Genomic DNA, 17561 nt, shown 5'->3' with positions numbered 1-17561 from the left:
ACACAGCTTTTCAATCCCTCCAGGGATGGGGACTCCACAATACCCTGGGCAGAGTATTGCAATGCTTGACCACCCTTACTGCAAAGAAGTTGTTCCTAATATCCAATCTAAATCTTCCCTGTGGCTGCTAGTGGCCATTTTCTCTGGTCCTGATGATTGGTACCTGCCAGAAGAGACTGACTCCAATAATCATCCACTGCCATGGCTTTCCAGAAATGGAGAGATCAGTGAGGAATAGTTCAGATCAGCCCTGTCTGCCATGGCCTTTCCTCTCCCTGTTCTCTCCTCTCCTGACACTGACCCTGAGCAGTCACCACAAGCACCCTTCACCTCTGCAGAGCAAAGGTGTTCCCACACCCCAGGAACTCAGTCACGGGAGAGTGGAAGTCTTAGACAATGTTATTCCAAAGCCTTGCTGTTGAATCAGGAGGTGCAGAAAGGACTCCCTTTCTTTCTAAACTCCTTTTCAGAGAAGGATGTAGGTGTGGCTGAATCCTATCTTGTGTCAACAGTTTAAATTTAAATGAATTATAGAGGTGTGATTAAACCACCCGCAGGTTTTCCTGATGGCAAAACAGGTACATTTGTACAAATGAATTATTTATTATGACAAATTAACAAACAGGTGAACAGACAAAAGATCTTAATCAGAATTCTTTACTACCCAGTGTAGAAGCTAAACATCTACTAGTGGAGTATTACATAACAAAATGATATAGTGCAGTGTAACAAAGCAATTATGTTAAAGCAACTGGATCGAAGGTAGCATAAGAAACTACTGTTAAGTGGAGACTGATATTACTCACCATGGGAGATAGCAGACAGATCTCTCTTGCTTTTAACCCCTGAGCAGCAACCATGAAGAGGCGACCCTGCTTTACGGGAGAAGGTGGAGACTTCAAGGAAGTGTGTGAAAGAGTCTGCCATATGGAAGTTGGACAGGGCTTTTATAGTTCTGAAGTGATAGATTGGTAAACATAAATTTACAAGACTGCAGGTGAGCTTATCTGTCAAATCCTGCTTCAAAAGCAAGGGGTGTGTTCAAAGTCTGGTGAAACAGGATGGTTTTAGCCAAATTTAACAGCAAGGCAACACAGGGGTGCCAGCAGTTGACAACTTGCACCATATGGGTTCCCTGATTGGATTTTAGACCTTATCACGGTGGGGCTATCCTGCCACAGGCTCCTTCCAAGCACTGTGTCAAGGGACTGTGTAGCAGGAGGATAAGGGTGCATTGGAACAGCCCCAGGAGGCACCTCAGCCTCTGCCACTGCAGCAGGGAGGGACGAGGAGCAGCCCACAATGATGGGGCACTGCCTGGTTGGCCAAGGACAGTTGTGTCAGCAGCAACAAATGCATGTCCCACCCAGCAGGAGGGGTATAAACCAGGGTGTTTAGGGCAAAGCAGCATTTGCTGATCCCAAGGGCATCTGGAGCCAAGTGATTCCTGTTGGATTTGCTGCTGCCTGAATACCAAAACCTTCATCAGGTAGGTGACTGTGGGGTCTCTTTCTGGAAAGCTGCCCATTCAGGTTCTCAGCTCAAAGCCCATCTGCACAGACTCACCTAAAGGACAAACAGCTGGAAGTATCCAGAGATGTCTGGGAAAGAAATAAAAGCCTTCATAAGAGTCGAAGAGCCCAGAATATGTGGAAGGTGAAACTAAGGTTTTCTAAGTAGAGGAGAGACTGGAAAGCTGTCTTGATGCTGCAGGAGGGACCTGAAAGCTTCTTTGTTGGGGGAGTGGGAGCTTAAGTTAGCAAAGTAGGGAGATATTTTTCCCACAGCAGTGGGGAGATTTCCCATCATTTCAGGCTTTCAGTAACTCCAAAGGTTGATTTCTGTTTCCATTTCTGGCCACCAAGACACTTCCCTGCCCTCTGGCTCATCCCTGGATTGGGTCTGCACAGGGCAGGGGGGGCAAGTGTGGGCCTGGGGAGTGTTTTTGATGGGAAGCCTGGGAATGGTCTGAAGATATAGATGGGCACTGCTAAGCCAAGCTGGGAGGACTTTCCTGATCCAAGGAAAGAAGAAGTGATTGGGCAGAATGTTTGGGGCATGGGTTTGATCCATGAATTCTGAGGGAGTAAATGTCATTTAGTTCCGTAACTGTCAATGGCAATTTCATCTCTTCAGTTCCCAAATTTGACTGGACATTTATTTGATTTGAATTGGAAACAGTTGGTCTCAGGTCTGCACTCTGTTCTCTGGGGAAAGCCTAGGGAAGACCTTAGACAAAGTTATTGGAAAGGATCATCTTAGATAATGGATTTCCCAGAGACTGAGACATCACAAAACACTCCCAAGATGTTCATGGTGTCACAGACCTCAGAATTGTTCTTAAGAGAAAGGTAGAGGAAAGATCATGTGCTGTTTTTGGAGGCAGCCCTGCTGCAGTTTGGGGAACCCCAGTGCCCAGGCTTTAGACCCCTTGGGGTCCTCCATGTCCTCATTGCCTTGGTGTGCCCTCTGCAGCCCTGTGAAGACGTGGGAGTGGTGGATCAGCCATGAAGATCCTGTACCTGCTCTTCCCCTTGCTCCTCCTGCTGGTCCAGGGTGCTGCAGGTGAGTGTGGAGTTGGAGGAAATGTGATCCCCATCACTGGGGTTTGCCGTGTCCTGGGGAGTGACCACGTTACTTGGAAGGATGGAAATATTGGGAGGGATTGAGGAAAATGGAGTTTTTCAAGTGAATTTCCAACAGACACAGATGTGGGGTGTGTGGAGCCCTGGGAAATACAGACCAGGCTTCTTCTGTTGGTCAGGAAGGAGGGTGGTTTCAGGCTCCAGCTCTGCACCCAGATGATCCCTTTTTCAATATCTCTGCATGCTCTCTTGCCCTATGCAGGGATGGGAGAGAGCCTCAGGACTGTTTGGATTGGTGGGTCTCCAAGGCACAGCGCTGTCCCTTCTCATTTAGTGCTGCATCAACTGAGTGTCCCAAAACCTCATTACCTCAAGGCAAGATCCCTGCAAGGGCTGGGAAGGACTTTCCTTCAGAGGTCACACCAATCATGGCACAGCCAGGACAGGCACGTGGGATGGGAGGAGTCCCCTGCTTTCCAGCTGTGCTGAGGCAGGCAGTGCTGGGAATGCAGCTGGGGAGCCAGCAAGGCTCTTCCTTGACCTCATGCTGGTCCTTCCCACTCTCTGCTCTTGTGTGCACCAATTTAGGGGGAAAGAGTCCTTCTAGGTGAGACATGTTGGTCTTGAAGCTGTATCTGTGGGGAGTTTTGAGCTGAGCACAAGTATTGGCCTGAGATGCACAGGGAGTGTCAGCCTTTCTGCAAACGTACACAGCTCTCCCAAACTGTTTATTTAATTGTTCTCTGTGTGCCTTTCCCCATAGCATGGGATAACACACTCAAATGCAAATCAACCGGGGGATTCTGCGCATTTGTGAAATGCCCCTCTGGTACAAGAGCTGCTGGAAAATGTACTTCTACTTACTGTTGCAAAAGGTAAGTAAGAGATCCCTGGCTGAAGAAAGATTTTCCTCCTTTTTCCACAGAATTATTTGTTCCAAATTTATTTCTAGCTAATGCTTGATAAATAATCTCCTGCATTTATGGTCTGTGGGAGGGGCCCAAGAAAGAAGGTAAAAGCACTTGTGGGTTTGGGCCAGCCCTGAGTGGGGCTGCAGGAGCCCCAGGTCAGCCAGTGCCTCCCAACTCTCCTCCAGTGCCAGGAGGCTCATTCAGGCTTTGCAGAGGACTCACCAAAACCACTAAAGAGTGAAAGGTTTGTGGTGCTTGGGTAGCACCCAGGACATGATCCAAGATTTGCTGCATCTGCACAGACTTGCAGTCAGGGCTGTCACCACTGAGATAACCCAGGTCCAAACTGTCTGCATGAAGGACTGGACCTCACTTGTGCTGAGTCTCCTGCATCACAGACTGGATGGTCCTTGTGGGGGAGGTGAGAGAGAGTGGGAGGAAAAGTTACAATAAAGAACGTGCGTCTCTGCTTTCTTCTTACAGTACCTGAAATGTCCCAGCGGGATGTTCCCCTCACTTCTGGCTCCTGGAACCATCTCCCGAGGTCCTCTCCCCTCCCTGCCTCTGCCATGCCCAGCTGCTGGCACAGCAGCAGCAGCAGCTGCTCCTGCTGGGTGCTGCTGGGCTGGAGACATCTCGTCCCAGCCATGGGGTCTGTGGGGCAGAGGCTGCTTTTCCCAGCTTGAATAAAGATGAGCAGTTTGGCATTGCAGGGCTGGGCCGTGTGTGCGTGTCCTTGGCATGGAGGCTGTGCTGTGCCTGCTGGCTGTGGGGGTGGCAAAGGTGGCTTGGTGTGAGGAGAAGCAGCTGGGGATGCTGGGGCTGACCAGTGTGTGTGTCCCTGGGGATGCTCGTGCCTGGCAGTGGAGTGGGGACACAGAGCCTGTCAGTGCCTGTTGGTGCAGGATGTTTGCTGTGGGAGTGATGGAGCAACTGTGCAGATGCTCCCACTCCGAAGTAGGATTTCTGTCCTGGTCCTAGCAGTCACAGGTGTCCCTTGTCCCTGACAACCACAGCCTTGTGTACAGAGCTGTGCTGGGTGGTGTTTTTGCTGTTTGGGCATGGCCATGGGTGTCCACACGACCTGTCCCTTATGCTGCTCCTTGACCTGTTCCTCTGTGCTCAGCCCTCCTTCCTGGTGGCAGTGCAGGAGCTGTGCTGCTCCACACCCTGTCCCACCAGGCAGGAAGAGAAGGAGGCCATGAAGCTCTTGGTCTGGGTGACCTGTGGAATGTCTCCCAGTGACCCTGGCCTGGAGATATTCAAATTTATTTACCCAAGGGGAGTAAACAGGTTGTCTTGTCCTCTCTGCCCAGCTGCAGGAAGTCTGGGATGACTGTGCTCTGCAGTCAAAGGCAGTGGCCTCTCCCTCTCTGCAAAATTAAACCTCAGATTTCAGTTCTGATTTGTTTCATATGTGTGTGTCCATGTGCAGAGAATTCTTTCCCTTCCAAGAATCAAAGAATCACATAATTGTTAAGGTTTGAAAAGCCCTCTAAGATTTTTGAGTCCAACCATTCTCCCAGCACTGCCAATCCCACAACTAATCCATGTCCCCAAGTGCCACATCTACATGGTTTTAAATGCCTCCAGGGATGGGCCTCAAACACTGCCCTGGTCAGTCTGTGCCAGTGTCTGACCACGCTTTCAGTGGAGAAATTGTTCCTAATATTGAGTCTAATCCTGCCATGGTCTTTCCTCCCCTGTGCTGTCCTCTCCTGACCCTGCAGCAGTCACCACAAGCACCTTTCACCTCTGCAGAGCAAAGCTGTTCCCCCACCCCAGGGGCTCCTTGGGCCAGAACATCTCAAGCCACACTAATGGTGATGTGGACAGTCAGCACATGAGTTTCAGAGGGCAGACACAGAAGGGAGAGAAATGGAAAGAGGGAGAGGAAGAGAAAGATTCTCTTTTTTCCAAGAGTATATGAGCTTTTCTTTTCTCCATGTTCTTTCCAAACAACCCAGACAAACCTCTTCAAGTGAAATGAGGAGAGGTAAAACTTTCCTCTCTCTGTATGAAGATCTGCAGGTTTGCAATATTCAGCCTGGCCTTGCACATCTCTGGCTACCTGAGTATTTAAAGAATCTCTGAAATGAGAGGACAAAAAGAAGGAAACCCTTTCCTCAATGCTACCATTCCCAGCACCAACCAGGATGCCTTGTCCATCCCAGGCAGCTCCTGCCCAGCCTATGTATCACAGGACGTGTTGCAGAAGGATAAGGTGAAATTGCAACAGCCCCAGGAGGCCCCTCAGCCTCTGCCACTGCAGCAGGGAGGGACGAGGGGCAGCCCCAGCACTCCCACACTTATGGGGCACTGCCTGGTTGGCCAAGGGCAGATGTGTCAGCAGCAATAAGGGCATGTCCCACCCACCAGGAGGGGTATAAAGGCAGGCTGTTTTGGACAAAGCAGCATTCCCTGATCCCCAGGGCATCCAGACACAAGTATTCCTATTACTGCCTGAACACCAAGATCTTCATCAGGTAGGTGACTGTGGGAACTCTTTATGGACAGCTGCCCATTACACCTCTCTCCTCAATTCCTGACATTTTCTAATTGTGTCAAATTTATCCATCAGAGCTTTCCATGGCAGAGGAATAATTTGCTGCATGAGACAGTGATTATTGGTGCCCATATTGTGCTGGAAGTAAAACTTGGTTTCCTGACTTCAGCTGGGTTTGGAAATGTGTTTAGAGGCTTGAGGGATGTCCGTGAGACCTCATGTTCTGGGTCACATGGGGGCTGTCTTGGAGAAAGTAGGGAGATTCTAATCAAGCAGCAGTACAGAGAGTTTCCATTCTTTCAGGCTTCCATTAATTTGGAAGGTTAATTTGCCCCCAGCTGTTCCATGATTCCATGATCTAGGGGAAGGCATCCCTACTCATTACAGGGGAGTTAGACTGGATGATCTTTAAAGGTCCCTTCCAACCTAAACCAGTCTGTGGTTCTATTGACCATCAACGATTGACAAGAAGCCTCCCTCACCAAATACTGAGCATCTCCAGTGACATGAATTTCCCTCCACTCCAGAACCTAGGTCAGTTCTCCATCCTGGTTTGACTACTGGCTTTGTGTTGAGTGTTGGCACAAGCACCTCCTGACAGGCAAACCCTCTCTGCTTTGGCCCTTGGGTGAGGAGAGGCAGACATGTGAGAACAAAAGCAGTAGAAATGTGTTTCATCTGGTAACTACATTTGAAAGTCTGTCTTGTCCCACCCTTGGCTTTGTCCCTCCAGAAACATATTTATTGCTCCTCAAGAGGTTAAGTGTTGGATGGAAAAGGCCTGAAGGAGTACAGCTTCCAAGGGAAAATACTCTATCTGCATTTTCTGTAAGTCTTTGAATGCTGTTTTGCTTACAAGTTCAATAGTGTGGCATTTATTCTCCCATGTGTCCTTTAAGAGAATTCATTTGGAATTTGTAGAGAATAAGATGACAGGGAAACATCAGCTGGATTGCCCAACAGGCCAATACTTCCCCAGCTGCTCCCAGAGTATACAAGAGGTGCTTATCTGACAACCATCCTTTGCAACAGGTCACAGAGGACATTGTCCTCCATCACTGGTGATAGTCCCTCTGCAATTTGGCATTACTGTGTGCTCTCATCTCCAGGAGTTTTGGTGTGTCCCTTCTGCAACCCTGTGAAGTCCTGGGAGAGGTGTCAGCCATGCGGCTCCTGTACCTGCTCTTCCCCTTCTTCCTCCTGTTGGTCCAGGGAGCTGCAGGTGAGAGGGGGAAAGGGGAGATGGGTGTGGTGTTAACCTTTCTGCAGTCACACCTGTCCCTCCCAGATTATTGTTTTAACTCTTTCCCTGTGCATTATTTTCTGTGACAGCTGGAAAAACAGACAAATGCATAAAACGAGGAGGATTCTGCGTTTTTGGGGGGTGTCGTTTGCCCTATAAATATGTGGGAACTTGTACAGTTCTGAGTCACTGCTGCAAACTGTAAGTTCTGGATATAGTTTGCTCCTTTTGCTGGTTAAAGTTAATATTTTCATTCAAGCCAGCTCCTACCTCACAGGTTCTTGTGTTCATGCTCAGAGGTAAAAGCCAGGGAAAGAAAGGAAAAGTCCTTGTTGGTTTGGATGTGCCATGAGTGGGGCTGAAGTAGCTCCAGGTCAGGCAGTGCCTCCTCACACGCCTTTAGCCCCACAAGGCTGGCCCACTGTAAATGCAGAGAGCTCAGCTGTGTTGCCCAGAGGAGAAAATTGTCCCTGGGATAGTGTGAGGAGAAGGATCCTGCTCCTGATATTTGTAAAGAGCCTTGGAGCCAAGGCTGTCACCACTAAGGAGAGCCCAGGGCGTGGCCAACTGGAGTTGACCTCTGTGAGGCTGAGTATTATCTCCATGCACTTGTTGTCAGTTCAGGAGAGGTGGGAGAGAGTGGGAGGAAAAGTTACAATAGCTGACGTGCTTCTCTGCTTTCTTCTTACAGTATCTGGGGTTGAGACTCTGAAGTGTCCCAGCAGGATATTCCCCTCACTTCTGGCTCCTGGAACCATCTCCCGATGTCCTTTCCCCTCCCTGCCTCTGCCATGCCCAGCTGCTGGCACAGCAGCAGTGGCAGCTGCTCCTGCTGGGTGCTGCTGGGCTGGAGACATCTCATCCCAGCTGTGGGGTCTGTGGGGCAGAGGCTGCTTTTCCCAGCTTGAATAAAGATGAGCAGTTTGGCATTGCAGGGCTGGGCCATGTGTGCGTGTCCTTGGCATGGAGGCTGTGCTGTGCCTGCTGGCTGTGGGGGTGGCAAAGGTGGCTTGGTGTGAGGAGAAGCAGCTGGGGATGTTGGGGCTGACCAGTGTGTGTGTCCCTGGGGATGCTCCTAAGTGGCAGCAGAGTGAGGTCACCGCACCTGCCAGTGCCTGTTGGTGCAGGGTGTTTGTTGTGGAAGTGATGGAGCAGCTCTGCAGATGCTCTCTCCGGGGAAGCAGGAACCATGTCCTGGTTTTCATAGTCATAGGCTTATTTCTCAGGAACCTACCTCCATGAGGGTAATCACCTCTCTTGTGAAGGGTGCTCAGCCCAGATGGCTGGGACATGCACTTATTGCTGCTGACACAACTGCCCTTGGCCAACCAAGGATTGCCACATCAGTGTTGGGGTGCTGGGGCTGCCCCTCATGCCTCTCTGCTGCAGTGGCAGAGGCTGAGGTGTCTCCTGGGGCTGTTGCAATGTCACCCTTATCCTCCTGCAACACATCCTGTGACACCCCCTGCACAGCTGGGGGGCCTGGCATGACCTGCTTGGAATTTGCAGCAGCAACCAATCTCAAAGAGTCAATAAGACTTCTTTCCTTGACTTCTTCAAGTTGACAAAATAATGAGGTAACATGGGATGTGAAAGAGTGTAAGGAAGGTTAAAAACCTTCTTACATTTCAATATTATAACAGAGGGTTTCATCTCTGCTTTTATTTGAAGATTCCTCAGAGATTTTGGAAATAGTATATTGGTTACTGTGTGCATTTATCAGTTGATGTTCAGATCCATGCATAGGGCAAGGAGGGTCCATTTAGATTAGATATAAGGAAGAAATTTTTTTGCACCGAGGGTGGGGAAACATTGACACAAGTTGCCCAGAGAGGAGGTGGATGACCCATCCCTGGCAACAGGCAAGGTCAGGTTGGATGGGACTCTGAGCAACCTGGTCTAGTTGAAAATGTCCCTTCTCATTGCTTGTACTAGATGACCTTTAAAGGTCTCTCCCAAGCTAAACTATGATTTTTTGATTCTGTGATCAGCATCTCCAGTTCACTCCTTCCATGGAAGTCATGTCATATCATGGGTAACAAAAATATCATTTATCCATTATCTGTCTCCTTTTCTTGCTGTTTCTCCTCCATCACTACTATATTAAGCTCATGGATGACTCGCCACAACCCCATCAGTCTTGTTGAAGAACAGCAGAACAGCTTTGAGCTGCTGAGATAAATGATATTCATGGTGACTCCTAAATGTTCAATTAAAGGATACATGAATGAAAGTGAAGGGAATTATCCTACAAAGTCAGGGGAACCTGCTGTGCTGGACCTGGACAGCAGGGTGGGATCTTGATGGTGGGTGTGAGGAAAGAGCCCAGCTGATGTGGATGCAGAGTTTGATGTCACGGGAGACCGGGCTACTCCGAATCCAGCAGGGACCCTCATCTTCAGGACTTGTGATGCTGAGATGCCCTGGGAGCAGATGAAAGCATCAGCCCCATGGCTCTGGGAAGGGCTGCCCAGCCAGCAGGGAAGCAGAAGGTGTGGAAGTGAGGGATGGAGTGCTGAGAGTGATCTGTCTCCTTGGGATGGAAGGGATTGAGTGAAATGGTTGGGATCCCCAGTTGCTGCCATACCCTTGTGTGCAGGGACACACCCGTGGGTGTGACTGCACAGGGCAGGGGTCTGCACTCACAGGAAGGCCGAGGTCACTGGTTGTTGGGAGAGAATGGTGATGTAATCCCTGTTTGCCTGAGGCAGGCCGAGAGGACAACCCTGGTTTCTCCCTGTTGGAATACATTTCTGGACTTTTCCAGGCTGGAGTCCAAGGGATCCTTTGGAGAGGTCACCTAGTGGAAGACCTGCTTCCCTGCAAGGCATGAAAAGGTTTTCTGTGGGCTGGCTGCAGGATCAGGCTCCTCCAGGGGGGCTGTGGAAGGGAGAGGAGCTGTGGAGCTGGTAGGGGGGTTGGTGCCTTGGGGCTGGAAGCAGGAGGGAGCTGAGTGGGGACTATGCTGGAGCACTGAGCCCCACTGCAGATGGAGGAGGAGGTCCCAGCCCACGATATGCTGGGAACTCTGAGACATCTGGGGTGGATTCAGTGGGCAGTCCTGGCTATACCCACCAAAGGAACACAACACCCAGCACAGCCCTGTGCATAAAGCCCTGGCTGTCAGGGACAAGAGACCCCCATAACCAGCAGGACCAAGAGAGGGCTCCTGCTCCCCCAGATGGGGCAACCCCAGAGCAATTTTATCACAACACCACCAAACACCCAGCGCCAACAGGCAATGACAGGCTCTGTGTCCCCACTCCACTGCCAGGCACGAGCATCCCCAGGGACACACACACTGGTCAGCCCCAACATCCCCAGCTGCTTCTCCTCACACCAAGCCACCTTTGCCACCCCCACAGCCAGCAGGCACAGCACAGCCTCCATGCCAAGGACACGCACACACGGCCCAGCCCTGCAATGCCAAACTGCTCATCTTTATTCAAGCTGGGAAAAGCAGCCTCTGCCCCACAGACCCCACAGCTGGGACGAGATGTCTCCAGCCCAGCAGTACCCAGCAGGAGCAGCTGCTGCTGCTGCTGTGCCAGCAGCTGGGCATGGCAGAGGCAGGGAGGGGAAAGGACATCAGGAGATGGTTCCAGGAGCCAGAAGCGAGGGGGACGTCCTGCTTGGACACTTCAGGGTCTCAACCCCGCACACTGTACAAAGAAAGCAGACAAGCACATTCTCTGTTGTAACTTTTCCTCCCACTCTTTCCCACCTCCCCTGCAAGGACCATCCAGTCTGGTGCAGGAGACTCAGGCTCAGCACACATGGGGCCCAGTCCTTCATGCAGACAGTTTGGGCCTGGGTTATCTCAGTGGTGGCAGCCCTGACTCCAAGTCTGTGCAGATGCAGCAAAACCTGGATTGTGTCCTGGGTGCTGCCCAAGGACAGTAAATGCTTCTCTCTTTGGTGACTGGGTGAGTCCTCTGCAAAGCCTGAATGAGCCTCCTGGCACTGGAGGAGAGTGGGGAGGCACTGGTTCCTGCAGCTCCCCTTCTGACAAGTCCAAACCTACCAAAACTTTTCCCTTCTTTCTTGGGTCTCTCACATAGGTCATAAATGAGGATATTCTTTGACAAGCATTGCCATGAAAGAAATTTCTAATGGACCCTTCTAAGGAAATGAGAGGGCCAGGAATGCAGTTCTTACCGTCTGCAGCACAGGGTTTGTTCTGTACATCTCCCAACGGGTCTTGTACCCAGGGGGCATCTCCCGAAAACACAGATTCCCCTTTGATGTCTGCATAGATGTACACTTCCTGTTTCCATGGGGAAAGGCACACAGAGAACAATTAAAGCAACAGTCTGGGAGAGATGTACATGTTTGCAGAACGGCTGACACTCCCCATGCATTTCAGGCCAATAGATGGACCCATCTCCAACCTCTCCACAGGCACATCCTCAAGAACAACATGTCTCACCTAGAAGGACTCTTTCCCCCTAAATTGGTGCACACAAGAGCAGAGAGTGGGAAGGACCAGCATGAGGTCAAGGAAGAGCCTTGCTGGCTGCCCAGCTGCATTCCCAGCACTGCCTGCCCCAGCACAGCTGGAAAGCAGGGGACTCCTCCCATCCCACATGCCTGTCCTGGCTGTGCCATGATTGGTGTGACCTCTGAGGGAAAGTCCTTGCCCAGCCATTGCAGAGATCTTGCCTTGCAGGGTTGAAGCCTGAAGCCAGCCTTCTTCCTGACCCACAGTGGAAGCCAGGCTTCTATTTCCAGGGGCTCTATCCATTCCAAGTCTGTGTCTTATTGGAAGATCGCTGGAGAAACACTTTTCTCATCAATGCCCTCTGACATTTGCATCACTCCCACTAATGTTGTAACTTCCAGCAACACAGAAAACCCCAGTGATGGAGGATCACACTTCCTCCAACTCCCCTCTTTCCCTCTCACCTGCAGCACCCTGGAGCAGCAGGAGGAGCAAGGGGAAGAGCAGGTACAGGATCTTCATGGCTGATCCACCACTCCCACGTCTTCACAGGGCTGCAAAGGGCACACCAAGGCAAGGAGGACATGGAGAACCCCAGGGGGTGCAGAAGCCTGGGCACTGGGGTTCCCCAAACTGCAGAGGGGCTGCCTCCAAAAACAGCACATGATCTTTCCTCTACCTTTCTCTTAAGAACAATTTTTTTGTTATTGCCACCTTGCAAACATTGGGATCTTTTCATGGGGTCTCAGTCTCTGGGAAATCCATTATCTGAGCTGATCCTCTTCCATTAGGTTTCTCAATGGTCTTCCAAACACCTTCCCAACAGCACAGATTGCAGACATGAGGCCAGTTGTTCCCAGTTCAAAGCAAAGAACAGCCAGTGAAATATGGGAAATGCAGAGATAAAATTGTCATTGAAAATTACGGATCTAAATGTCTTTTACTGCCTTGGGTTTCATGGATCAAACCCATGCCCCAAACACCCCAAGTGGTCATCTCTGCTTCCCTGGGCTCAGGAAAGTCCTCCCAACTTGGCTTGGCAGTGCCCATCCCCATCTTTAGATCATTCCCAGGCATCCCATCAAGTACACTCCCCAGCCTCTCACTTGCCCTCCCTGCCCCATGCAGCCCTGATCCAGGGATGAGCCAGAGGACAGGAAAGTGTCTTGGTGCCCAGCAATGGAAACAGAAATCAACCTTTGGAGTTACTGAAAGCCTGAAATGATAGGGAATCTCCCTCCTGCTGTGGGAAAAGAATCTCCCGACATTGCTAAGGAAAGTCTCTATTTGCCCAAGAAAGATTTTGGGTCCCTCCAGCAGCATCAAGACAGCTTTCCAGTCTTTCGTCTACTTAGGAAAGCTTAGATTCACCTCCCTCGTGTTCTCAGCTCTTCGACCCTTATGAAGGCTTTTATGCCCTTTCCCAGACATCTCTGGATATTTCCAGCTGTTTGTCCTTTGGGTGAGTCTGTGCAGATGGGCTTTCAGCTGAGAATCTGAATGGTCAGCTTTCCAGAAAGAGACCCCACAGTCACCTACCTGATGAAGGTCTTGGTGTTCAGGCAGCAGCAAATCCAACAGGAATCACTTGGCTCCAGATGCCCTTGGGGTCAGGGAATGCTGCTTTGCCCAAAACAGCCTGGTTTTATACCCCTCCTGGTGGGTGGGACATGCCCTTATTGCTGCTGACACAACTGTCCTTGGCCAACCAGGCAGTGCCCCATCAGTGTGGGGGTGCTGGGGCTGCCCCTCGTCCCTCCCTGCTGCAGTGGCAGAGGCTGAGGTGCCTCCTGGGCCTGTTGCAATGTCACCCTTATCCTCCTGCAACACATCCTGTGGCACAAGGGCTGGGCAGGAGCCCCTGGGATTGGGGAACAGCTTTGCTCTGCAGAGGTGAAGGGTGCTCTGGTGACTGCTCAGGGTCAGTGTCAGGAGAGGAGAGCACAGGGGCAGGAAGGTTCACAGCAGGCAGGGATGACCTGAAAGTCCCTCAGTAAACTCTCCATTTCTGGAAAGCAAGGGGAGAGATTGGACCCAGTGATCATAGAGGGCTTTTCCAACATTTCTTATTCTATGAATCGATGATTCTTGAAAGGGAAAGCTTTTACTGAAGTAGCCAAGTCACCAGTTGCTCCCATATGCACATGGCCATGGACACAAACATGTATTGATTCCACTCAGGGAATCTAAAGCCTCAGGTTTGCTTTTGCTGACAGAGAGAGGCCACTGCCTTCAATGGCATGTGGCATGTGGCACTGCCATGCCAGACTGGCTGCAGTTGGGCAGAGAGGAGAGCACAATCTGTTTATGGCCCGTGGCTAAAAAAATTTGAACATTTCCAGGCCAGGGTCAGTCGGAGACATCCCACAGGTCACCCAGTCAAGGAGGTCGATGCCTTCCTCCTCCTCCTGCCTGGTGGGACAGGGTGTGGAGCAGCACAGCTCCTGCACTGCCCACAGGAAGGAGGGCTGAGCACAGAGGAACAGGACAAAGAGCAGCATCAGGGACAGGTTGTGTGGGCACCCATGGCCATGCCCACCCAAGGGACACACCACCCAGCAGAGCTCTGCACACAAGGCTGTGGTTGTCAGGGACAAGGGACACCTGTGACCGGCAGGACCAGGACACAGGTCCCACTTCCCAGGGGGAGCATCTGCAGAGCAACTCCATCACTCCCACAACAAACACCTTGGAGCAAAAGGGGCTGACAGGCTCTATGTCCCCACTCCACTGCCCGGCACGAGTATCCCCAGGGACACACACACTGGTCAGCCCCAGCATCCCCAGCTGCTTCTCCTCACACCAAGCCACCTTTGCCACCCCCACAGCCAGCAGGCACAGCACAGCCTCCATGCCAAGGACACGCACACACGGCCCAGCCCTGCAATGCCAAACTGCTCATCTTTATTCAAGCCGGGAAAAGCAGCCTCTGCCCCACAGACCCCACAGCTGGGACGAGATGTCTCCAGCCCAGCAGCACCCAGCAGGAGCAGCTGCTGCTGCTGCTGTGCCAGCAGCTGGGCATGGCAGAGGCAGGGAGGGGAGAAGACCTCAGGAGATGGTTCCAGGAGCCAGAAGCGAGGGGGACATCCTGCTGGGACATTTCAGGGTCTCAACCCCGCACACTGTAAGAAGACAGCAGACAAGCACATTATCTCTTGTAACTTTTCCTCCAACTCTCTCCCACCTCACCTGCAAGGACCATCCAGTCTGTGGTGCAGGAGACTCAGGCTCAGTGAAGGTCCATTGTGCAGACAGTTTGGACCTGGGTTATCTTAGTGGTGACAGCCCTGATTCCAAGTCTGTGCAGATGCAGCAAAACCTGGATCATGTTCTCAGTCTGTGCAGGAGCACGTGCAGTGCAGGGAACTGAGGGTGCAGCTATAAATTGAGCTCTGGCTTGTGGGAGCCACAGGCAAGAGGCCATGAACTGCCCATCTTTTGCTTAACAAAGGGCCCAGGCACCTCTGGCACAGGCAGGTGTCAGGACACTCAGTGACATGGTAGGAGCTACTGACCCCAGAATCTGACTCACTTAGACTCGGATGGTGTAAAACACAGTATTTCCTTTGTTGGGTTCACAGCTTCAGAGGCACCAGTTTGAGATGTTCCTCTGTTGTTACACGCTGATTAAATTATTGCAAGGAGGATGCAGACATCTGAGACTTTGCTCTGGGAAACTTGGTGTTGAGCAGGGAATGAATCTTGTCTGCCTGTGTGGCTGTGGGGTGTGCAGGGAGTCAAGCTGGGCATTCATGGGTTCACTGGGGCCACTCACTGCAAAGGGGCTTCGGTCCCAGCTCAGTGGTGTGAGTGTGGCTGCCCGAGTTGGCTCCTGGAGGGTTTGAAAGGATGTTTCCATTAAGAGATGCTGCCCAAGGACAGTAAATGCTTCACTCTTTGGTGCCTTGGGCGAGTCCTCTGCAAAGCCTGAAGGACCCTCCTAGCACTGCAGGACAGTGGGGAGGTGCTGCCTGTCCTGGGGCTCCTGCAGCCCCTCTCAGGGCAGGGCCAAACCCACCAGGGCTTTTGCTTTCCTTCTTGGGCATCTGTCACAAATCAGAAAGGCAGGAGAGTATTTATGAGGCATTGTTGAGAAAGAAAGCTTTAACAGTTGTTCCTATGGACAAAGAAGGAAATTTTCCTCACCCAGGAATCCAGACCTTACCGTTCACAGCAAATGGTGAATGCTGAACAGTGTCCAATAAATCTTGTACCGGACTTGCACTTCCAAAAAGTGCAGTATCCCCCTAGGAGCTGGCACGCATTTTTAATTCCTGTTTCCGTGGGGAAAGACACACAGAGAACAATTAAAGCAACAGTCTGGGAGAGCTGTGTAGGTTTGCAGAAAGGCTGACACTCCCCATGAATCTCAGACCAGTAGATGGGCTCAGCTCAAAACTCCCCACAGACACAGCTTCAAGAACAACATGTCTCACCTAGAAGGACTCTTTCCCCCTAAATTTTGCACACAAAAGCAGAGAGTGGGAAGGACCAGCATGAGGTCAAGGAAGAGTCTTGCTGGCTCCCCAGCTGCATTGCCAACACTGCCTGCCCCAGCACAGCTGGGAAGCAGGGAACTCCTCCCATCCCACATGCCTGTCCTGGCTGTGCCATGATTGGTGTGACCTCTGAGGGAAAGTCCTTGCCCAGCCTTGGCAGGGATCTTGCCTTGAGGTAATGAGGTTTTGGGACACACGGTTGATGCAGCACTAGATGAGAAGGGACAGCTTTGTGCCCCAGGCAACCCACCAATCCAAACAGTTTTGGGTCTCTCTCCCATCCCTGTACAGGGCAAGAGACCCTGAAAAAGGAACATCTGGGTGCAGAGTTGAAGCCTGAAATCAAACCGTGTCCTGAGGCACAGGAGAAGCCAGGCTTCTACCTTCAAGGATTCTCTCCCTCCCAAATCTGTGTGCTATTGGATGGTTACTCGAATAACATGTCAAGCCCCGCTAACCTTTGCATCCCTCCACCTAACATTGTCACTTGGTGGGACATGGAAAGCCACAATGATGGAGGATCACGTTTCCCCACCTCTCCTCTTCCCCTCTCACCTTCAACATTCTGCACCAACAGGAGGAGCAAGGGGAAGAGCAGGTACAGGATCTTCATGGCTGATCCACCTCTCCTGGCTCTTTACAGGGCTGCAGAGGGGACACCAAAGCAGTGAGGATGATCCTTTCCCAATGATTTTTCCTAAGATCTATAGACTTTCCTTATAGAACGAAAGATCATTTACTCCCTTAGGCTTCATGGATCAAACTTATGCCCTAAACACTCTGCCCAATCACTTCTTCTTCCCTGCGATCAGGAAAGTCCTCCCAGCTCACCGTGCCCATCCCCAACTCCAGAGCAGTCCCAGGATTCCCATCAAAGACACTCCCCAGCCCCACACTTGCCACCCCTGCCTCATGCAGCCCCGATCCAGAGATGAACCAGAGGACAGGAAAGTGTCTTGGTGCCCAGAAATGGAAGCAGAAATCAACCTCTGGAGTTACTGAAAGCCTGAAATGATGGGAAAGCACTTTACTGCAAAGGGAAAAATGTTTCCTTACTTTGCCAAGCAAAGTCCTACTTCCCCAAGAAAGAAGCTCTCAGGTCCCTCCTGCAGCATCAAGGAACATTTCCAGTCTCTCCTCTACTTAGAAAAGCTTAGTTTCACCTTCCACATATTCTGGGCTCTTAGACTCATACGAAGGCTTTATTCTCTTTCCCAGACAACTCTGATGACCTAATAACACACCTGGATACTTCCAGCTGTTTGTCCTTTAGATGAGTCTGTGCAGATAGGCTTTGAGCTGAGAATCTGAATGGGGAGCTTTCCAGAAAGAGACCCCACAGTCACCTACCTGATGAAGGTCTTGGTGTTCAG

General features: G+C 51.2%; 1 protein-coding gene and 2 long non-coding RNA genes across 3 annotated transcripts; 1 reads left to right on the top strand and 2 right to left on the bottom strand.

Annotated features, from left to right (window-relative positions):
- Positions 1 to 2426: 2426 nt before the first annotated feature.
- On the top strand, positions 2427 to 3986 carry LOC135410709 (gallinacin-1-like). The gene is made up of 3 exons (XM_064647419.1): positions 2427 to 2565; positions 3349 to 3460; positions 3980 to 3986. The coding sequence occupies exons 1-3, from the start codon at positions 2508 to 2510 to the stop codon at positions 3984 to 3986; spliced, it is 177 nt and encodes a 58-aa protein (XP_064503489.1). The 5' UTR covers positions 2427 to 2507.
- A 7441-nt stretch (positions 3987 to 11427) lies between these two features.
- Positions 11428 to 13431, bottom strand: LOC135412232 (uncharacterized). Its single transcript, XR_010429539.1, has 3 exons — positions 13226 to 13431; positions 12151 to 12240; positions 11428 to 11512 (listed from the first exon to the last, which is right to left on the bottom strand). It is a non-coding gene; the product is annotated as an uncharacterized LOC135412232 (long non-coding RNA).
- A 1191-nt stretch (positions 13432 to 14622) lies between these two features.
- On the bottom strand, positions 14623 to 16873 carry LOC135412231 (uncharacterized). The gene is made up of 3 exons (XR_010429538.1): positions 16744 to 16873; positions 15855 to 15963; positions 14623 to 14811 (listed from the first exon to the last, which is right to left on the bottom strand). It is a non-coding gene; the product is annotated as an uncharacterized LOC135412231 (long non-coding RNA).
- Positions 16874 to 17561: the final 688 nt, after the last annotated feature.

The sequence above is a fragment of the Pseudopipra pipra genome, chromosome 3 (genome assembly GCF_036250125.1).
Source record: "Pseudopipra pipra isolate bDixPip1 chromosome 3, bDixPip1.hap1, whole genome shotgun sequence".
NCBI lineage: Eukaryota > Metazoa > Chordata > Aves > Passeriformes > Pipridae > Pseudopipra > Pseudopipra pipra.
The sequence above is the reverse complement of the archived record's forward strand: the minus strand, read 5'-3'. Positions and strand labels throughout refer to the sequence as shown.